Source organism: Acanthochromis polyacanthus, chromosome 17 (assembly GCF_021347895.1).
Source record: "Acanthochromis polyacanthus isolate Apoly-LR-REF ecotype Palm Island chromosome 17, KAUST_Apoly_ChrSc, whole genome shotgun sequence".
Classification (NCBI taxonomy): Eukaryota; Metazoa; Chordata; class Actinopteri; family Pomacentridae; genus Acanthochromis; species Acanthochromis polyacanthus.
The window spans coordinates 19562715-19586667 of NC_067129.1; the positions used below are offsets into that span (position 1 = coordinate 19562715).

General features: G+C 38.8%; 1 protein-coding gene across 2 annotated transcripts; it reads left to right on the plus strand.

Annotated features, from left to right (window-relative positions):
- Positions 1-724: 724 nt before the first annotated feature.
- LOC110961035 (vascular endothelial zinc finger 1) lies at positions 725-18037 on the plus strand. Of its 2 annotated transcripts, none has more exons than XM_022208485.2 (5): positions 725-839; positions 8436-9187; positions 14674-14743; positions 14845-15007; positions 15560-18037. In XM_022208485.2, exons 1-5 carry the CDS (start codon positions 807-809, stop codon positions 15925-15927), a joined length of 1386 nt encoding a protein of 461 aa, XP_022064177.1. In that variant the 5' UTR covers positions 725-806; the 3' UTR covers positions 15928-18037. The 2 variants fall into 2 exon arrangements, with proteins under 2 accessions (XP_022064177.1, XP_022064179.1); XM_022208487.2 differs by having other exon boundaries at positions 14845-14998.
- Positions 18038-23953: the final 5916 nt, after the last annotated feature.

Here is a 23953-nt window from a genome sequence, read left to right on the forward strand (position 1 = left end):
ATTAGAAACGACTTTCTCATTCACATGATTTTATTGTGACAAATTGGGTGAGGTTTATCATAACCTTAAGCTACTTACTTAAGTAAATGCAAAATGACACATTTAAAATAAATACAATAAAACATTTATTCCATGACGAGCAGCATATTTTAACACTAGCTTATACGATGTAATCGGTGTGTTCAGCATATAGGACGAGACTGAATCTATTAGGTCCACTGCAGGCAATTCATGCAATTTATGGGCTCTGTCGTTTTCATTCATCCCTATCCCATGAATGAAAATAAACTGCTATGCACGCAAACTACTTCTTGAGCAGTTGAAACACTCCTCAACGTGGGAAAGATGACCGGTTGAATGTTTGCCATGCGCAACAAACCGATTTTAAATTATTTTTTCTCGTAAAAATAAGACGAAATGTTACTGAAACACAATCATTTCCCAGCCACATGCGACAATCTAATATAACAAATGCCCCTCACAGCATCAGAGAAAAACCATTCAGAGGGGTGTCTAGAAATTCGACTACACCAGATTACTTTTGTAACGAGATAGGAGTGAATCAGGAAGTCTTTCTCAAAATTATTTAACCATGTATTTTAAAATTACTTGTTTCTATTCGTTGGTATTTGTTTGAAAAGGCACATAAAGGCTTACACGACATATTTTTTTAAATACTACATCTAACATCCCCCCGCCTGAAGTGGTTCAGCCTCGGAGGTTAGCGGAAGTTGTTTCAGCTGCCATGTTTGGTTGCTTTGTTGTAGGCTTCTACTAGGTTTCCTACAGAATTAGTAAGTGTGGAAATGGAGCCGAGCTGGAGTACGTTTCTTTTTCAAGTAAGTTGTCTCTTTGGGAGGGAAACCGGGAGAGCTCGTATAACAAGCTTTTAAAAATTCAGTACTGGATATCTTAGTAGTTTTTAAACGAGTAATAGCAAGAACAAGTAAGCAAGCAAAACAATGGTATATGAATCCAGGCTTCCAGCTGTGAGGCTTGGGAATGACGCTAGAACAAAAAATCTAATCTGTTCACCCACTCTTTGAAAAAAGGCGCCTTGTTTTGCTATTGTGCTAACATTTAGAGTGTAGATGTTGAATACTTCGACAGCGTTTGCGGGTTTTCGAAGTTAGTTTGCCCAGTCGAAGCCAGCAAAACATGCGGGATCATTTGAAGTAAAGCTGGAGACGCCACTGCACCGTTACAATCGAGACAGACCTGTTTTTTTTCCCCCCTTTGACTGAAGGCTTTGATCGGACGCCGTGAGATAATGAGATGTAACGCGAGCCAAGATTTTCACTGTATAATACAGCGGACAATTTAGATTTTTAAACTAGATGGCGTTAGCAAATATTGGATAAGTGTATAGTTTAGTTATCAGCTGCTGAGATTTACTAACGGCGATTCCCAAGTCCGCGGTGAACTTTCGGCTTGCTTCAGCCGGTTCGACAGTAACTAGCCAAGTAGCTAACTATGTTTAGGCTGCCCTCATCACACTCGCTGGCTAATTTAGCTTAATGTGGGCGAGGCTGCCGTAATGAGCTTGCAAAACTAACGTTACATGACTTGATAACGAGCGCCGTCCGAGCTGTACATGTTTATTAATTAGCTATTTATTCTGGTGACCGCGGTGGAAAGGAATTCAAAGTATGCACACAACATCAGCTAACACTAGCGACGAAGACGCAGATTTGAAATTAGCAACGACATTGCGCAATTTATAAATCCATTTTCTACCACAAAGTGAGTGCAGCTGCTGCTGCTCAGACTGATACCTGCCACGGTTTACTGAATTTCACCGTGGACTAAGATGGAAGGCTTTTGTTCACTGAAATTTGTGATTTTTCTTTATTCTCGTGGCCTGCCTTAGCCTAAAAGAGTTTAGCTCATGTGGACATGAGAAATGTGAGACTCGTGAGTTTTTAATGAAGAGGGTGTTTTTCGAACGATATAATGTTTTGCAGCTGATTAAGTTGTTTTATTGTTTGTTTAATCTCAGTGCGTTAATTTTATTACTTTATAATCAAATATGTAGACTTCCAAGTTACCACCACCCTGCTGTTTTAGTAACATTTCCAAGTTCTAAGAAGTATTTTTGTGTGTGTGTAGTTAATAAAGTTAAGCCCCAGTACATTTTAGTGGGTGTGCCAAACTCCTCGTGGGAAGAACTTCCTCAATGAACTATGCAGTAGCTCAATGCCATTCACAAAAATACTTATGGATATAGAAAATGATCAAATCTGAATCCTCAGAAGTTCACAGCAGAGTTTCTGGGTACTAGATTTGTATTTTATTGTAGCTTCATATGATCAGGTGCAGACCAAGAGTCCTGGTTGTAGGAATAGGTAGTAATATAATCTTTGGGTTCATTGTCAGATGATACATTGGAACATCTGCTGTACTAATAAATCTGTAATCTTTTGTAACTTTATAATTATGTGCGTTCTTGGCCAAATCTCCCTTAAAGAGTTTCCATTCTCAAGGGACTGCATTGCAGTTAAATAAGTGTTCAATAAAATAAATAACAAAAACATATATCTAGTAAATATGTAAACATGATTTCAGAGAGGCAACAGTGAAGGGTATAGTTAAGAGCAAGATAAATGAAAGTCAAATGACTTGAAGGTTCAATATTAAATAACTCTGTTTCTCATTTAAAGTGTGGACAAAAGTTAACTTTAATGGTTCACTAATTTTCCCTCGCTTAGTGCAAGGCCAGAAGGAGTTGAAAACAACATGTGTGTTGCTTGATTCCTATCAGTAACAAAGTTACATTACATACCACAGCCTTTTGGACACATCAACATTTTGCTCTGCTGTCATGGGTGATCGCTTACTCACATATTTGAGCACTGTTTCTTAGTGATGGAAAAAGGCAGATGAACAATGTCGTTTGTTGCACAGTTTTTGGCAGCCAGCCAGAAGCCCTGCGTGTATTATGTACCTCACACTGCTACTGAGTCGATCTCATGTAAATCAGTGTGCAGTTATCATTCGGGTACTTGATGTATGAAGGCCTATGTTTCATTCGGCTACTGTCAATTGACTCACTTCTTGCAGAATTTTATGGTTTAATCATTTCAACCATGTTACCGTTTATAAGAGGTATAAATTAAAAAATGATGATTAACATATTGCTTAAATACTTTGTGATCTATTTTAAATGATCCATGCCATTGACTATTACCTCAAGTACTGCAATACAAGAATTACAGGTGTATCTTCCCTTTTGTTTTAATAAAAGTGCTATTTATTAAAATCCAGTATCTGTTGGGCTATAGTTAAGAACCTTTGTGAACCATGTTGTTTAGAGCAGTGATACAGTAATGCTAAAAAGTAACAAGAAAACAGTGGATTGCTGCAAATTTAGGAAATCATAATGTAATCCTTGTGTGCCTGAAGCTTCAGCCACTCAAGAAAGCGCAGTATGAACTTCATTACAGTTGAAGCAAATTCTCTAGAAGGTGCTATGCATCTGTTCATCTTTTGCGTATTTTACCAACACATTCAACTAGCGAAGTCCCAAATGCCTGGAAGAAAATGAGATTTAACTGGGGGACAGTGTACGGAAAATGTAAAAATAATTATATTGCCAGACATATAATCATATTTTAGAGAAAGCTGATGCTTGGTAATTGCTTGTTAGAGATTCAACTTTGTCAACCAACAATTCTCCAATTTCATTTAGCAGACGCTTTTGTCCAAAGCGACATACAACACAAGCAAGAATTCAGACATAAGGAAAAACCTGTAGCAAGTGCAAAAAGTGCTTCAAGTGTGATTGGTCAAAGGTGTTGCCATCAAGTTGCAGAATAATTACCCCCCCCCCCCCCCCCCTTTTTTTTTCCCAACTTTGTCAGCGCTAAATAAGTGCTGGGTTTTGGACCACTTGACTTATTCTACCCCTAAGGTGGAGTCAGATTAAGTGCCTAGGTGTTCAACAAGTCAATAACTTCTGTTACCTATTTTGTGCTTAATCCTTGGCACACAGTATTCTGTTTTTGGAGTTGTTTGGCTTTAGGCAGGTTCATAGTGGCAAACAACCCCTTCAGAAATTACAGATATATTTCCAAGCCTTGTTTATACGAACTCTGTTAGTGAATACTTGAGCTTAGGTTTTAGCATCACTAGTAAACTTTAGGCTTAAGTGTTCATGTAACGACTTTCGTTGGAGTTAGCTTTTTGCTAGTCAGTGGTTCCATCCCCCCGTTCTGTAGACTTAATAAAATAACAATATTTGAAAAGTAGATTCAGGGCTGAATTAACTAGGGCTTAATGATGCAAGTGAGCAATACTTAGTCAGTTCCCTGTATGTTACTGCTTCTTTATCTGTTACATTTAGATAAGAATAGATATTTTGTTGGAAAAAAAGCAGCACCAATGAAACTACATATGTTAATGGTGGCTTCAAAAAAAGCTGTCCCTTTTTGCTGTGACATGCAAAACGGTGTGCTGTGAAAAGAGTTTATTACCTTTCACAATTAGGATTTCTTTGAGCAAATAAGAGCTGACGACAATGGAATATTGGGGCAGAGCAAAAATTCAAATTATGTGGAACTTAACGGCCCAAACAATGCTTCACTTTAATCTTACACAGTCCAGACCTGTGATTTTTATGCGTTATTACCTACAGTGGGTAAAAAATGCCAAAAAATGAACATTTAGCTACCGTTAAGTTTTCTGCTTGATTTCAAATAGAAGTAATGTGATAATCTTATATGTTTGATGGCCTTGATTTGCCTGATGTTCTGCTTTTCAGAGGAATAGTGCACACGGCATCATTAAATAAGTAAATAATGTTCTAAAATTTCTAATAATTAGTAACAGATACCAGCACCATTCAAACTTTGCTATTCCACCTGAAGTAAGCAAAAGCAAGCTTAGCTGCGACACACAAGACAGCATTGTGGATGCAGATTGTAAAAATAGCATTAAAGTGTTGCTACAAATCACAATCGCTGGTCAGAACTTTCCAAATAATGTCAGTGAGAACAGGATGCAGAGATTTGTGAGTTGAGCCTTTAGCCTTGTGTTGAAGTAACAGGTCCTGTATCCAAGCAACCATATGCACAGCTAGTCATGTGCTCTCAAGTTCACCTAAACCTATAGGGAGAATTGTTGTTCAGATCGTAACATGTAATTTTATCTTGAAAGTTCGTCACGTGAGCTTTTGACCAGATCACAAACACTTGATTTTGGGGCTCAGTATTCAGTTTATTCCTTGCGTTTTTATGTTGACAAGAGACTCCATCTCTGCACTGTTAGTCCTGCACATTTCGTCAGTTTTCTTATTTTAGGGAGGGTTTCACATTCTTGCCCTTAAAAATGACGACTTTCATCACAGATGTAATGCTAAAAAGAAAAAAGATCGGCACCATATATGCTACATCAGAAATGTATATCAGCTTTTTAAAAATAATCAATTTTCCTTATTGACTCTTTATTGACATCCCATTTGTTTTGTGTATTTAATAATGTTAATAGCTTGGAAGGAAAAAGAGAGCTTTGTGCTACCAAGAAATGTATGTTTCATAAATTGTAAACCATAGTACATCTCAAACCTCTTTGTATCTATTTCTTTTTCCTTGACTGAACTACTTTCAATAGGAGTGTTATATTATTATTTTGTGAGGAGGGATGACAGTGGGGCACTGGCTAATGTCATCCTAATATGATGCATTCCTAACCCATGTGTAAAAGGACTGAATATATCAAATCATCCTCTAAAACCGTTGCTCACACCTATCAGAACTGAAATACCTCCACTTGCCGCCAACAAGCAATGCTCCGGATCTCTTCAGTGTTTGTGTAGCTGTAGAGGCTATGAAAAAACATGAGGATTACCAACATACAGAAGTGATGTTTTGTAAGAACTTCCGTCGCCTAAGCAAGCTGAGTTGCTGCCAAAAATTCTAAACTTGTAAACAAATAAAGAAGCGCCTAGAATAAAACGCAAACTTTTGATCATTTGCATTTACCAGAAAGACTAATTATGTAATATCGTACGGCTTATTTTCTCCTCCTCCTCCTCCCTTCCATTTGTGTGCTATCAGTTACAGCTTTTGCTTGTTTTGTAAAAATTGAGATTTCGGCTAGCAGCTGTAGAGTGCGGCACAAAAGGCTGAAAAAAGACGGTGCATAATCTAACTCAGACCGTGAGCTCAATTCAAGTCTACAGTGGCCTATGGAGCCATCAGGACACTCCCTCCATTTTGATGTTATTTATGAGGGAGCAGCCCCAGTTGTCAGAGTGCATTTGTGTCAAAATGGTCAGAGCTGCATGAAGGCACAGCAGCTTACAGGCCGCGCACCTCTGTATAGAGGCCAGCCTGTCTGCAGTGGCTATGTCTGCTGTTCACAAGCTTCACAAAGAGGGCTCCCGACTGGTATCCCCCCACCCAAACATAAAGCCCCCCCCTTACTACCCCTGGTGTGCCAGCGGACGGGTTAGTATTGGCATGATGATGACTAATCCTGGAAGGTGGCAAGTGTAAGCAGGTGCTCAGACAAATGGACGGGTGGGCTTGGTGGCATTCTCCACGAGTTCCCAGGTCCCATTGCGTATGAGGGAATGACGGCTAGTTTAGCGGAGTAGTGTGTGGATAAACAATGTCCTCGTCTCATGAATAGATGAGCCAAATCAATGAAGATGAGCATACAAAGATCCCCTGCTGAGGCCCGAGTGCATCACTGCTCAGATTTGTGTCTTTCACAATAGGCTAGATGACATAAGGAGGACATTGTGTGGTTCATTTTTCTTTTCTTCCCCGTCTCTTCTTTTGCAACTTCTTTCTTGGCTGGCCTTCTTCGATGGATCATTGAACCTCAAAGGGAAAGGTCAAGTATTTCACCTTGCCCTTTCTTGCTGATGGTTGACAACACCGTTATCTTGACTGTGTCCGTTTACTAAAGAACAGCATTGACTATTTTTTCTAATCTTCTTATTTAATAAGAAAAAAGGCTTTTTTTTTTTAGTAGAGGGATGACACCAGACTTATACATAGGAACTTTAAGAAGAGTCGTAAAATAAAACCATAGAGCCACAGTGAGGTTTGAAGTTGTGGAAATTAATATGTTACTATTTACAGCAGTTGCTGCTGCTAGTGCACATGTTTGACTGTTGTTTCAGTGAATGTTGGCAGGGTGGTCTCAGAGTGAACAGGAATCTTTGGCATTTCAACAAAAAAAGCTCTGTGATTGTTATATTCAGATTTTGACAAACTTCTAGCCTTCATTTGAACAGTCAGAAACTCCGATGATTATGAATTCTGATTTTTGCTTGAGCACTTTTACTGAGTTAGCTGTAATGTACAGGGTTAATTTTGACAGTAGCTACAGGAAGAATTACATTTGGATTGAATAAGTGAATACCACATGGTGTAGCGACAGCTGCATTTTATCCCAATAATACATTGCCTTGTTTTTATATTAGTTTGTTTGTTTTAAAGTGAAGAAGTAAGGCAGCTGCCGACATGATATACCATACGTGATTGCTCAACTGTTGACTGTCATTAACCTTCTTCCTTTTGTCTCAAACATGCCCAAACAAAATGCACTGAGTCATGTTTAGTCAGAAGTGTCTGTTTTATCAGTTTCCCTTAAATGGTAGTGTGTTACGTCACAGTTGTAGCAAGAGATACAAATTGTGCCTGATCTCCTCTGTCAGGAAGTGTGATTACTTAAATGAGTGAAACACAGCTCAGCAACTTGTTGTTGCTGCTGCTGCTGCTAATTGCATCCAGTCATTTCATCCTGTTTATGTTGTGGCTGTAGCTGGCAATGGTCTGCACCTGCAAAACTCCAGGGAACATTGTGTAGTGTGTCACAGACCCAGAAAGCGACTGTTACACTCTGATCTGTGTTGTTTTGTCTAATTTGATGACCTGTATTTTCCTGCACATCGATTTCTCTCTTTCACTAAACCACACATTTGCTTCTCTATATCTCCAACTGAGCTGTGTAGCTTAGCTATTGGCCTGCTCTTCAAGAGCCTTCTTGGCACTTAGACTGGACTCTGCTATGCCTCTAATTTGGTATGCTTGCTTTGCAGTCACATGATGAATCAGCACTGTCACGATGGGATCATTTTTCATCCAGTATATTTGGATTCTTTTGCATTAGTAGCATGCTGCGTCAGCCTCGTTAATGACAGACCGAGTGCCCATTTTGTATTCTATGACATCTTACTACCTCTGGTTGTTTTCATAGAGTTGCTACAGTGGACTCTTGACTAAACTGACTCCTGCAAGTGGTGGTACAGTTATTATTCTTGTGCATTTTTATATGGGGAATATTAGCTGTTTTGAAACTGCAATCCTTAATATTGTAGGGCCTTTAGCTGCTGCAGTGCCATAATGCCCTGATTAAATTTTTTACTACTGAATGTCAGGAATTCATCTTAACTGAACCAAAAATGTGTGTATTTGTTTCATTAGCAGGCCAATGAAGCCCTCCACCACCAGCACCAGGTGGCCCAGAATAGCCTGCTGCCTCTTCTTAATGCAGGAGCTGAACAAGTTGACCAGAAGCCTGTCCTGCCCATCCAAATAGACCATAAGCCACCTACCAGTGCTGCCGATCTCCTCAAAGACAATGTGGCTAGCGGAGGAGGTCAACGGCCACCAGTGCCTGTGATAAAGAAGGAACACAAAGGCAAAACACCCTTTGTCTGTGGCTACTGTAACAAGGCCTTCCGTGACAGTTACCACCTGCGACGTCATGAGTCCAGCCACACCGGTATCAAGATGGTGTCTCGTCCGAAGAAGACAGCCCAGACAGCCCCCACCATGGTACCCATGATCTCCACGATGCCACGAGAGAACAACGGCAACTCTTCCTACATCTCCACGGTAGCAGGCATCCTCTCCACAGCAACCACCTCTGTATCCTCAGGCACAAGTATTATGACGTCATCTGCAATGGGCAACGTGCCGCAGCAAAACGTCGTCAAGAAACCTGCCAAACCTGTCAAGAAAAACCATGGATGTGAGATGTGTGGCAAGGCCTTTCGTGATGTCTACCACCTGAATCGCCACAAGCTATCCCATTCAGATGAGAAGCCTTTTGAATGCCCCATTTGCCAGCAACGCTTTAAACGGAAGGACCGGATGACCTACCATGTTCGCTCTCATGATGGGGGAGTCCACAAACCCTATGTATGTTCTGTGTGTGGGAAAGGCTTCTCTAGGTAAGGATCACACTTTTGTTTTACTTCTGATCTATGCTGAGACTCTCCTATTAATATGGAAATGTGTTGTAGTATAATAGTAGTTAAAATGTATTGAGTGAAACATGTGTAGCATTTCTTACATGGAAATACAATTATAGTATTTGGTAGGTTATGTAAAAAGCACACTTACAAAATGAAAAGTAGTGGTTTATAATATTTAACCTCAATGTATTTAGATACAACTTATATTTCAGTTCCTCTCTAGGACAAATAATTTTTCAACCGAGAGCATTTCCTTTGTCAAGTTATTTTTTTCTTCATGCTGCCAGACACACTTGGCGTAGAAATTCAGACTGGCAAATCCTCAGAAATGAAGTAATTTCATGGAGATATAATATTCCCATTTCAAATGTCTTCGTACATTCCTCATATAGATCATGAGGTAGTTGTATAAGCATAATAATAAAAAAAGCCTGACACAGGTAATACATTACAAGGGCTTTTTCAGTTTGCCTTAAAAGTCCATTAATATGCAAGACTGCAACACTATAAATTCTTCAGTCTTCATCATACAGTACCATCATGCAGATTTTACACTGGTCCCAAATGAATTTTGCCACGTGAAGACAACCCCAAACATACAGCAATCTTAATTGCATATCCTGTGACAACAGCAGACAGAGGTAAATGGTGATAGATGGTATACTCCCCATAGAGCTCTAAGACGGAAGTTATTGAGACAGCTTCAATCCACAAAAGGACTTTGGCAAGTTCTTGGAGATGTTTTGAGTAATCTATCTGCTGAATTCCTTGAAAGTCATCATGTGTGCCTTGGATAATTGCTAGTGTTATCAAGGAAAGTGGTGATCGCATCAAATATTGATTTTATTAGGTATTTTCAGTCGACTGCATTTATATATTTGTTATATTTAGAAACCATATAACAGTACTGTATGTTTGAGTGGCAAATATAGTTGTCCGTTCGTGCACAGCTTTAATAAATGTAGAAGACTCCTCAGATGTGGGCATGAAATGACATGTTTCAGGTTTTATTTACTGTATTTATCCAAATGAGTTGAGAAACCTCCGTCGGGAGTCCACAAACACAACTAGAAGCCTTCCCCACAGGGGACCAGCTGGGCGTCCTGTACTTACTGCTTCACTAGCCCTTGTTTGTTTGAGGTGTGTTTTAAAGCTTCCATATTGTGCTCTTTTTCAGCAAATTATTGAAAGTCTTACATGTCATCGGAATGTGTCTTTCCGTTTCTGAGCTTAAAGCACTGCAATTATGGCTTGTTTTACCATGACTGCCTGGCAACCAACACAGATGTGAGTTAGTTAGATGAGGACTTTCTATCAATTCTAAATCCTCTTTGAGCGATCATTTTACACAGAAATATCTGTAAATCTACAGCACAGCCACTGTTTTTTTGTTCATGTGTTGTTGAGTTTGTCTCTCAAAGTTAGAGTTCTAAACTCAGTATTTTATCACTTCAGTGTCTTAATGGCACTATTTCACACTCATTCTGTTGTATGACAAAAGAAACATGAAAAGATGGAAATAAGAACAGCGTTTTTTTGGAATTTAGCAGTGTTTAAATTCGGAATATGTGAGCACAGAGATCAGGAGCGAAGTACATAGATTTATGCTAAGTTGAGGTTGCACTGAAGCACAACATGAAATCACAGTAACACGCCCAGTCAAATCAGTTTTAAAGCCTTCATTGTCTCTGAATGTCCTCAGTCAAGCAAAGATTGTTCCTATTGTTGTGGTGGTATTACAATGGATAAAAAAAATCCACTGGGTGTTCAGTTCCTCAAATGCTGGGAGTGCATAAAGACTATTGTGTTCAATCTTGCACCCAGCAGAACATTTGGTTGTTGCTGAGACTAAGCTTTTAGAGCCGGTAGACGCAGCTATAGTAAGTAAACAAACCTCCGAGGTTGCTTTGTTATGAGGCAGCTGCTCATTCAGAGTTGCTCAATTCCGAAGCAGCAGCAGCAGTGAGGCAGCAGGACTGTGCAAAGCTTGAGCCAAACTACCACTGGTTCCTCAGCTGACTGGCGTGTAAAGCTGGGAGGCTGTCTAGTTGTGCAGGGGGCTAGTTGAATAGCACCGGGTACACATCTTGATATCCATACGGCTTTTACTTTACACCTCCAAAACACGTTTGAAAATGTTTTTCCTAAATGGGACCTTTTAAGTGAGGTCGTCTTGGTCCATGACCCTCATACCGCATTAGGAGGCCAACATACTGTTCTCTGCTAGATAGCTTTTAAAGGTCATCTCCCCACACCTTTCCAACATCACATTGGTGGGAGCTGTGTGGAACTATTATTGTGACTTTCACAAAATTACATTCACACCCGCTTCAGAACTGACTGGTCAGCTGTGGAGAGTGATAATGTTTTCATTTGGTACACAAGTGCTATTTGTAGCAGTACACGTGTGAACAACTGAGTACAGCACTGAATGTCTTGCACTGTCTGAAAGTGTGATAATTTCTCCATATTTGCATGGTATTACGTTTCCCACCTTTCTCCGACAGCTGACCTTTCACTCCATCTTTGTGTGTGGCCGTTTGAATCAGATGTAAACACTTTTGATTCCCACTGTGGTCAGTTGGCACATAATATGTACCATTTGTTTTGCACAATAACCTGACTCTTACAGTCAGTAGCTAAGGAGATGACTCGTAACTTTTGTGTGTCTGTCTGAGAAGAGGTTTGGCAGGCATCAGCTACAGGGACAATGTGCAGCGACAACTATTACATTGGTGAGAAAATGGGGCAAGTTGACGATTGTTTTTACAACTGTTCATACGCCTCGAATCAACAAGAAACAAGGCTGTTGTAAACAGGAAGTATGCGTCTGAGATCTAATTTATTCTTATGGGAGGGTAGACAAAGTAATGTTGCCCTGTGGTGCTTACATTCCAGGCTCGTAGAGAAAAGTCCTGACTTGTCTGCATGGAATTTAAAAATAACATAATGGTAAACAAATTCTAACTAACATCCTTTTTTGACTATGTACTTGACAGGCCAAAAATAGCTTTTGCTGCGTTTCAAGTTTTTAAAAAAAACATGCTCACTAGGCTGAAGTAAAACCTTATGTGCTCAAAATTTACACTTTCATGTTTGCAGTTTTTCTGTGGAATGACTACAAAGAGATAATATATTTAAACACAGAATGAAATGACCAGAATCTACATATTTTATGCTTTACCAAAAGTGCAACCTCACTGCTTGTATAGACGCCCATAGTAACCACTTGTATGTGAATTCTTCAGCCTGTGGTGTTTGGGTCATTCAACCGTGCCATGTTTTCATGTAGAGAAAGTTTAGGCCCATCTACTGGCCACGTAGCTTCCCAGTGGCTGGGTTTTCATGTTTATTCTTGTGGGAGGCAGTTTAGATTTGTACTTGTAATGACCCCCACGCCATTTCAGCCACATGTTTAAACAGTCGCACATGGGAGAGCACCAGTGGAGTATCAAGAGAGGGGGAGGCGTCACTTGTCACTTTGCAGTTCCCGCCAGCTTGTCACAGTTTCTTTCCCCTGGGAATGCAGCGAACCATGTGGTAATGTTTAGGCTAACACATTTAATGTGTAGCAAATAAATGCACTATTTCAGCAGTGGTCACGATGGTGTTGTATTTAAAACCTAATTCATGAGGGGGAAAAAATGTAACTTTGGGTGTATGTAAATTAGTATTGACTAAGAATATTAGCAACAGCATGAACTGTGCAGCTACACAACTTCTACAAAAACATCAGCAGTGTACCCTAGCCAAGCTGTAACATTAGCACTGTGCTGTGTAGGGCAGTTTCAGGCATGCCTCCAACACAGTGACGTGGGGTAGGGATTCATCAGCATACTGGAAAGTGAGAATGGGGACTGAATAACAGGCCACTGAGTCACTGCCACTCAGCCAGATCTGTAGGCAGGCACTGTCTGGAGTCTGCTTCCCTCATCAGTAGGCCAAAAAAAAAGAAAAAAAGTTGATTCCGGTTCATGGAGCCACTGAGAAGATTCTACTTGACTCCTTTCATTTGTATAAAAAAAAAAATCCAGCAGCGTGAAACTTTCCGGTTTGGGAGCAGCTGCCAGAGCTGTAGCCCTTACTCACTCCATTATGGCACTTCTAACATGATTCAGCTCACAGCTTCACTAGAACTAACACGCTGACAGAGGAGGATCAGTGCCAAGAAGAATTTGTGAATGCTGGAGTTTCACTGTAAAGGTCAAGAGGCAAATAGCTGTTATGCAGTGAACTCTGTAAATTATGCAGTAGATACACAGACATGAATGTCATCCATGTTTGTTTTTTGTTCATTTTTACCTTTTGTTTTAGTAATTCAAGAGCAAAACACACATTTTCTTGAAGTGTTTGGACTAAAAATGGTCATACATGTGTATAAATTATTGTTTCTTAATCATTTCTAATTTCACTCTGTTTTAGATCTATTAAATAATGATTCCAATTTGGTTTAAAAGGGATACAAATATAAAAATGGGAGTACAAATACAATGGAAATGGAGCTATGTTTTTATATTGTCTAAGCACACATTCAGAGCAGTGACTGTTCAGAGGCAAACATTCATTTAGTTCTTTCTCACAGCTGCTTACTGTTTTCAGAAATACTGTCATTCATTACCCGCATGGATCAATGTTTGGCTGAATTTACTTCTTTGAATCACCAGAGATGTGAAAATTCAAACTAGGATTTCAGTAAAAAAGAAAAAACACTTGCTGCAAATTTTCTTTACCACCATCTTCGTATTTCTGTAAGCATGCTGGGAAATAAGCAGACTGTAATAAAAAGCAAACTGTCAGTTTACTCATGTGTCAAGTGGAAAAGGGAAAAAAACAACTCCATTTCATTGTGGTGCGTGTTTGAAACTAGGTCAAACTAATTCACGCACGATTGATCATGGAGAATTAACTGCCATTGACTGAAATTTTAGGGATTTTTGTGCCCATCCCCTCATTATTAAAGCAAACAGAGCACATCCGTTCACTTGTAACGCATTTAAAAGTTGTGCATTAGGCTTTTCACTATGTGCTTGTGTGCTTTCGTGCTGCTCTTTGTCAGTACAGCATGCACACTTGTATAGGTTTCTGAACAGCCCAGATATTTTTTTGTATTCCTGGTGGCATTGCATGTGAAGTTACTGTAGCTACTACAATGACTTAGGATTAAACGCTTCTTATGACTTTAGGTGTAATTGTAAAGAATCAATATTGTTTTCTTTCTAATTAGGCATCTGAAACAGAAAACATATTTGCTTTATAGTTAATTGCACTGTTGTCTGTTTACAATGTGTTGTTTTGAAGTCAAAATAAAATGCAGATTGCCACATGAACAAATATAAGCGTAAAAGATATATTAACAAAAGCCTGTAGTGCTTTAGTAGTTCTGTCTGTAGCACAGCATGGAGCTTGGTACACAACTATCCAATTATTAACTGTTGTTTTTTTTTTGTTTGTTTTCAATCTAGGCCAGACCACTTGAGCTGCCATGTGAAGCATGTGCATTCCTCAGAAAGACCGTTTAAATGTCAAGTCACGGTAAGGGTCTTGGTCTGTTTGCAGATTTTTGTTTTGTTTTCATCCTTGTTAATATTGTTTCACTCTGCTGAGCTTTGACCCCGTCTGCTGTCCGGCTGCAGGCCTGTACCTCTGCTTTCGCCACCAAAGACAGACTCCGTTCCCACATGATCAGGCACGAAGGCAAGGTCACCTGTAGCATCTGTGGGAAGATGCTCAGCGCGGCCTACATCACCAGTCATTTGAAGACTCATGGACAGACCAACTTCAACTCCTGTAACAAAGGTTCATCGCACTTCTCAGAAATACACACTCCGTAGCTTTAGTGTTTGTAGTAAACATGTAAATAAAGTATTAAAGCACGGTCTATGTAATTCTAAAAGTAATTATATAGATAAATAACCCATCAACTGACCCAAGTGTCAAATGGAAAATCACCCTTTTACTGTGGTGTTTTTGAAACCAGGTCAAACAAACCGAGGTCTTGTCAACAAGTCCCACGCTCTGCCTTTTGCTTTTGTAGCCTTTCCTACTTGCCGAATTTTTGTCAGACTCTTGTTGTTGTTGGCTTCACAAAATGCCAGCTTCTTGACCTAATTTCTAAACTCAACAATAACCATTTCTTGGTCACATTATTGTTGCATTCGGCTTACATATTCACTTCCATCACCCTGCTCTAATCCTTGTTGCATTAACTGGTACACTGTTCACGCACTATTAAAACTGAATGCTACATTAACTTGCAGTACAAGTAATGAGGGTGTTACCAATTTGCTTTTTACCTACGACTAATTTGATTCGCTGCGCAAACTTAAATACTCTCATGTTTGTTTGCAGATGGTAATGAAGTCTGCAATTCTGCCTCTGCTACACCCGTGACCATCTCTGCTCCCATCACCACGGCGATGAACCGGGGCAACGCGAACAACAACCACCCCGTCACCATCGCCGCGCAAATGAACATTAGCACCAACACGGTCAACATCACATCTCCAGTCAGCCTCCAGCACCCAGTCACCATCACCGGGCCCGTCAACATCGCCTCTGTGAACATCCCGGCCACGGCGCCCATGAATATCGCCCACCCAGTCGCAATAACGACCCCCATGCCCATGAATATAGCCGGTCCGCTCAACATCGCAATGAGGTCCGTGGATAGCATGCCTTTTCTGTCCCAAGTCTTGCCTTCTTCCCCGCCCTGGTAAAAAGGAGAGACAGGATTGAACTGGCCAGAAAGAAAGGGAAAATGAAGTGAATCAACATCCTGTCCTCATCTTTGCACCTCAAGCCCAGCTCTTCCTCCCTCTTCCCCCCCGCCCCTGAACAGTGTTCACTTCATGAAGGCCTGAAGTGAACATTTCCGAGCTGCGCGGCCGGTAGGAGCCCCAGTCGCAGCTGTGTCCCAACTAAGGTTAAGTGACTGACGTGTGATGCAGAACACTTGAGTAGAATTTGAGTAGGATTTACCTTGAATTCAGGACAGCCGTAAGACTTAGTGTAGTCAGTTAGAATGATGAAACTGTGATTTGTATCCTGACAAACGAGAGGATTCCTCAAGCCCCCTTGAGGACTCCGTAGGAAAACACACCTGTGCTTTTGTAAAAGGGAGATGTGAAATGAACTGAAGCAATAACTATAAATTGCTGTTTTTGATGTTTTGCAAGTTCTCTCCCAAAGCTTCCGGGTGTTACTTTGTATGTCGTTTTTTTTTTTTTAAACTATAGCCTGCTAATCACTATTTAATGTTATAGGAAATGAGTCTAGTAAAAGGGACAGCAGCTTCCACTTGCATGGAAGAGTATTTTTTCACGATGCTTTAGCGTTTCTTTTTCTTCTCAGATAGTAGATATGCTCTTGAGGTACAGTGACTAACTTGTACAGTTGACATAGTAATGTATTTTCATGTCAGCATTTTAATTTTTGCTTTTGTCATTCAAGTGGATATCTCGACACTGTCCCCTTGACGATGAAATATTTGTACTTTGTGTTCCGCTTTTAATGGAAGCACAAAGGTTTGTTTTTAGTTGTCTATTTGTAGTGTTGATTTTTCCATGAAGTCAGAATGGAACGAGTCTTGCACTGAAAGCATATCCTACATACAGGTGAACAGCAGTATTATCAAAGATCAAATTGGAGTCTGAAGTGTTTTGGTGAGCCGGCCTGCACTTGAGGGCCATCTAGTGGCTGAACATGGAAATGCCTGGCCTTGTAGTGAAGCTTTTTCAGGCTGTTACTGTCATCATAATGGTGACCAAATAGTTTGGCTGACTCTTCTGTACACTGTTGTATTTTTTTATTTTATTTTATATATATATTTATCACTTATCTGTTTTAGCCCCAAGATAATACTAAGGACCCTTCACTCAGGAAACACACAGAAAAGCCCATTTACCCATGAACTTGGTTCTTTTAAATTTGATATCTACTGTGTATTTGATTCTTGGCTTTTTCCTGTTCCTTTCTGGATTCCCTTAAACATTCGACTTCAGTCAGGAACAAAGAAGTTCAAGACTTAATGATTTTAAATAGCCGTCCATTTCAAACCATCATTTACTGTACAATGAAATAAATGCTGTACCTTTTTACGTTTCTTTTAAAGTCCAGTTCAGTCTGCATGGCTGACAACTGGAAGATTTTGATAAAATGCAAGTTTGTGTCCATTTAAAGAAAAAAATGGTACAAGATTGACGTTGCATGACCCCGAACACTGTAGCTGTTGAACATTAACTATTTTTTAATGAATGCCATGTTATCTCAGCAGTGTTGCAGCTCTTTGAGTTGATTCAGTTTTTACTGAAAAATGCAATATGCATGTTGTCATTTTTTTTCGAAGTTTTGTTTTAAACAAAAATATTAGCGTAGCTTTTTTTTGTTTTGTTTTGTTCTTATGCATTTACGTAGAGACACTATTATAGCCTGTTTGCCAAATTTGAAACAATAATAATGTGATAAACTGAATATTTCTTGTGGAGTTGAACATCTCTTTATTTTTAAGGAAAACGGTTGATTGGAAATTCCAGTACCCTTGTGAAAGCAGTTGAATGTATATCTTTGTACAAAACTATTTTAGTTCCGAGGACTTGGTAGTTACAATAGATGTTAAAGATAAGATAACCTTTTTTATAAATCTTTTGTATTAGAACATTAACATTGATAATTTTGTATATACGAGAGGCTAGGCTTTCTGATTAGCAGAAAGGTCAAACATTCCTACATTTTTTTTAAATGTACGTTTGTCAAATTATTACATAAACATGCGCAATGTTATGTGCCTTTTATTTGGGTTGTCTAAATAAAAGAAAACTATCAAATGTGTTTATGTATTAAGTACTGTTCAGTAATGTGACAATGCTACAATTTAGAGACACTCAGCAGCTTGTTATGATTTAATGTTTAACACAATGTTCAGGATTTTGGGTGTTTTATTTTATGAGACGTAACCAGAAACCTGTACTCTCTATATCGCATCAGAACCAACTCACTGGAGGAAAAGAGGAACAACTCAAAGTGCCATTAAGGCTGCAACTAACAAACACTTTCATTATTGGCTGAACTGTCAATTATTTAACTGATTAATCGTTCCAAGCTATTCGGTTCACTGCCAGAAGAGTAGAGAATCCAGAAGATCTGGAACTTTAAGAGGCTGGAGTCATGGCTTTTTTTTCTTTAACAGTGGCTCAAAGTGATTGATCAACTATCAAAATAGTTGGCAGTTTATTAAATAGTTAATTTAGCAGTTAACCGTTGTAGCTTTAAGTATGGTAGCACTTGACATATTGTAGCCTACATATCAGTCTCCGTCAGCTGGTTGTTTTCAGTTCTCTTCACATTGTGCTAACTTTATATTCATCAACCAATTTCCACACTATTTGTCTTCCAAGCAGCAACTGGTTTTCATTCATCAAACCTTAGCAGGTAGCTGTTTTATATGTTCATAAAGGTGCCTTTAGGACACTGACAGAGAATTTTTATTGGTTGTATATAATAGTACTTTCTTGTTTTATTTAAACATCTTGAAAAAGTTTTGTTTTCCATCAGTTTTTTGATAAGATGTTGTGTTCTAGATTAATTAAACATAAAGGGAAATGTTTCAAGCTTTTTTATATAGTTTTAATTTTGATTTTTTTAAGCTCGTGAAAACGAGACATCTTCAGGGAAAGGAGCTACAATTGTTACATTTCTAATATCAAGACAGTCGTAAACCAGAGTGGTCCAAAATCCCCTTTTCAGATGAAAGTCAGTTTTGCACTTTTTTTTGGAAATCAAGGTCTTAGAATCTACCATCATGACTGCCCTTAACTAAACTATTCTGAAGTTCCCTGAAGAGTGTCTCTGAGATGGTGGAGGCCCACATATTCAGATTAACTTGATTTTGGAAGTCAAATGAACTTATGCAAAGAGTATAATAGAATGAAATGTCTTTTCCTGATCCTAGTGCAGTGATCCTCCTCTGTCAGCAGATGGTGTTGTCCATGCACATTTCCACTGCTGCATGTCATTGAATCCTCTCCAGTTCTAGGATCTACTCCTGTTTTCTCACTGTAAGAAATAATTCAACTGGTGGTCAGTGTTGGTATCTTGATTTACATTCTCCTCTATGATTTAAGTTTGACTCTTTTTCTCACTAGAGTATGCTCATGTCTTCGTTTCACATTTCTTAAAGGCCAAAGGAAAGAAATAATTTGGTGTGGTGCTCAGAGGTCAGTTGGAGTCCACTGCTCTCTCTTGCTTCATTTGCTTCCTGTTTTCATATTAATGCAATCATATCAAAGAGGCAGTGACGACATTTCTGTGTTTTATAAGTACTGACTTAAAAAGTAAATCTAGAAGAACAGTCAGAGAGCGCAACCCCCACCGAGGCCAATGCCCTATCTCGCAATTTTAGCGAAAATGGTCCTCATCTGCACCAAAATTCAATGGGTTCCTCTTTTGTCCATGCTCCGTCTCTCCACCAAGTTTGTAAAAAAAAATTCAGCTTGGTAATACAAACAAACAGCTCTGATCACACACCATGCCCAAAGCAAGAAAGACATGCATCACACTTTTATTATTTTGGTTGTGCAAAACAAAACGACTGATTATGCTGAGGTTATGAGCACACTGTGTGACCAGCATGATGGTTCTCTCATGAATGCTACAAATAAATGGCACAAGTTCACTTCACACCAAACACGCCCGTTAACATTTAAAGCTTGGTTTTTCAATGTAGTCATAACCACAGCTGACACACCTAAGCTGAGTGTCTAATGTGAACAGCTCATCGACGGCATTCTAAAGAACTAAAGCGACTGATATCTTCAGTGCAGACAGGAAAAGGTCTGTATGGTGAGAAACCCACAGTTCCCCTTCAACTGCTCTAAACTGAGGGATTGTGTCATGAGCGGCTGCATAACATTTTGAATGGGGACCTTGCTCAACCCACCTCAGTGACTCTTGCTACCTTTGTGACACACAGGACAGTGCCTGGATTGTAACAGACTTTCCTATCACCCACGCAGAACTGGTGGGTGTGGAAATGATGGACAGCAAGGTTGGCGTTTATCTTAAGAATGGACATAAAATTTCACTCCTAGTTTTAAAGTCTTTCCAACCTCAAAGGATTTTTGTTTTTAATTTCCCACCTCAGCCAAAAAAAGTGTTTTGTAGTTATCAGTATATGTTATACTTACATTGCATTAAACACAGTCTTAATTCTAAAAACTAGAGCAAAATACAGATTTTTTTTTTAATATTTTGATGAGCTTTAGACCAAAGTTTTGCTCTGAGCAGCTTCATGCACGCTCCTAAATATTATCCACAGTTTTATTTTAAAGTCCTCCTTTGGTCATTGATTAAACAGCTGAAAAAAAATCACTTTTCTGTATCAAAGTTACATTTATATTTAGATTTTTTTTTTCCAGGAAATTACCCTTTCCTCCTAAGACCTGGCATCCACATATGTGGACTTTTTTTTTTTTCAAAAAGAGCATATTGTTCATAACAACAACAACAATTATTATTGTTACAATTTATAATTGGGAGACTTTTGAAGGCCGTGGGATATAGCTTGCATACATTTTTATTGAAAGTAAAAAATATTAGTTTTTTTATGTTCATTATGATCGTGTTTGTACAATTTCCATAATTATTTATTCTGGAAATAATCCCTTATTAATAATAAAATGAATGGATATCTCTAAAATCTCAACTAAATAACCGTCCGAATTTAATAACAACCACCTTCTAATGGGCTAAGCAAAAATGAAATGAGCTTTTTCAAAAATTGTTTTGATTGTATTATTTTCATTAAGTTGAGATAATCATGACAGATGTTTCTTTTTTACAAATCATATCTGTCTGAGAAATCACTTTCAACTACATTACCCATTACAAAAACACCTCTAAAGGAAGTGTGTTAATTCCAAATCACATGACCTGCTCCACATGATGTCATTTCCTCCTGAAGAAAAGACTGGCAGGGCTTTATTAGTTATTTAATATAAAGTAGTGTGTGAGTCAAGTGTGGATTTATCGCATGGCAACAGGGTTTACTACAATATCTGTATAAATAACGTTCAATTTCAATTTTACTCAATTTTATATCGAATATTTTAGCAGAATCTTTCTCTAAGAATTCCATGTGGTGTTTGGTTATAGACGGCCATGTTGATTTTAGGCTTGAAAGTAGCAAAAATGTCAGTTATGTTACCAAAAGTCCCACAATCATATATTGACCCATATAGATATAATAAAAGATATGATTAGATATTTCCGATTAATATATTTATTGGCTACTCCTTATCCCAAACAACTTGAAGAAATCTAAAAAGGAAGGCCAACCAAAGCTCGGGTCTTAGGAGGCTACAGTAGTTTGGATGTAACTCTGTTCCTTTGCTTCCTCGAGAATGCTCAGATCTATGATGTCTCTGCCTCTCCCTCTTCACTCATTGCTTCCCAGGATTGCAGCTCAGCACACCAGCTCACCTTCGACTCTGCTGACACCCTGTAAATCTACTCCATGCTACACAATGGGAGGTTTAATACTGGATTTCTTCAGTCATACAAGTTCAGACATCAAACAAGCAAAAAAAGATTCTAAAGAAAAATGATGATCCAGAAAGTTGCAGCCTATAAGTTGACAGAATTGGTTCTTTAGGTTTGTTACAAATCCTAGAGGTCTGATTGTGTGTTTTTGTGTTTTGTCATTGCATATGCTGCAGTTTTAAGGTGAGAATGCTTGGTCATTGTGCTTATAATATGTCTCCCAACATATCAAATTCAGCATATGGACCCCATCTTAACATTTTGCCATAACATATTCCATTTGTCTGTGAATGCAGCAATAGTTGGTTTGAAGAAGCAACTTTACATGCATGACATATTTCAATTGAAATAGGCTTTCATTTCAAATACACCATAAACTGATTTATGCTTTTTAATATTTGGCTCTTTTTTCAGTACCTACATCCTATTTGTTAATTCACATATCTAGATTAACACTTAGAGATAAACACTTCACTAACTGATGTGGGAATTTGGTTTATTGATAACAGCATGATCCGTTTAAAAATGTAATGGTTTAAGGAGCATATTTTAAATCAGATTCACTGTTAGTAAGCCAAAGGGGTCAATATTGCAGACAACATGGCAACAATTCTAATCAATAGGCAAAAGAGTGCCTCCTTTTTCCCACACTGATGTGTGCTTCATTTAACATTCAGTCTTTGTAGATATATTTTATACTTGGATACATAATCCCAAACAGTTTATTGGCTATTGTTACAGTTTTTCTAACTGTCTTTTTTCTGTGCCTCAGAGTATTGCCAGTTCATTTTAGCATTGCCAAACCAGCAGATGATGCCTGAAGAACAGAACAGTTTCAGCAAAAGCGTAGTAGAACATTTGAAGCATTTTGTTGTAGACATTAAAGGGTAGCCCTAGTGAGGATGAAGCGGTGTATAGAGAATGGATGGATGGACATTAAAGGGTAACATTTTCTTTAAAATGCATTCTTTTTTGTGTCTTTATGCCTAATATATCAGTCAACAGATCTCATTTAAGCTTACAGACAAACACCATGGCCAAGATACTTGTAATTTGCAACAATTTGTATTGGATCCCCATTGAGAAATGCAATGTTTGAGGATTACAGCTTTCTAAAAATCAGTGGGCAATTCATTTATTTGAGCAAATTTTAGGGCAATGTTTGACTTTTCACACCAGTTTTGGAAAAACTAAAAAACTGTCCCCTGCTTATCCTACTCATCATGGAGAAGACTCACTCAGGATGTCATCTGCATGCTAAAAAAAAACAAAGAATAAAGATCAGAGAAGGTGCTAGTGTGAGAGATAGAAGAAATAATAAATAATGTTTCTTAGGAGAGTCTGTGCAAGTAATCGTCATGTTAGAAAGTGACCTGTTGGATTCTACAGTGAAGGAAATTAACCCTTGTAATAGTATAGCTACTAAACCTGCTAACATACCGGGATAGACAGCATCAGAAGTGGATGAAATTGAACCACATCTAGATTTCCACCAGCAAAACATGTTAATATGTTACATTTGATTTGTAGAAATTCATGACCTGAATTAAAAACAGGTATCCTAATAGTACATTGACCTACGTCTGCTGTTATCTGAGCTGCAGTCCTCATGGGCAGAGTGTACAAGCCAAAGTCTGAGTCTTAAATGTCCCTGTCGGGGCTCAGCGTCCCCAGACCTGAAGGGATGCCTCCTGGAAATCCTGGCCAGCAAAGAAGATAGAATCAGATTGTCCACAGTCTAATTTAATCTGAAGCTGTGAGCTCCATGCTACATGTGGTGTCTTGGCTGTCCAATAGTACAACAGTTTAAACGGCTTAAGAGGCCGTCAGGCAGGGAAAGGATCATGTGGTCCTCAGCTTTGTGAGTCATGTCGGTGAGTTGTCAGCTATCTGATCATTGCTTATTCCTCGCTCTTTAATATGTCGCAAATGCTTTTTGGATTGCTCGAACAATGCACATTGCTTGTTACTGAGCAAAGGCCAGTAATTCTCAAGTGTTATTTAAGAGGAAAATGAGCTCTTGGAAAGAACTACAGCAACAAGAGAGAACACAGGAGGGAGACACAAATGGTGAGACACTGAAATGCTTTCCATCAGAGATACTGGGGATCACTCATAAGACACCCTGCACACGAGGTAATGGGACTTAATTCTGATATAGTGGCTTCTTGTTGTGTTCACATTTCACTTTCTGTGATTAGTCAACTC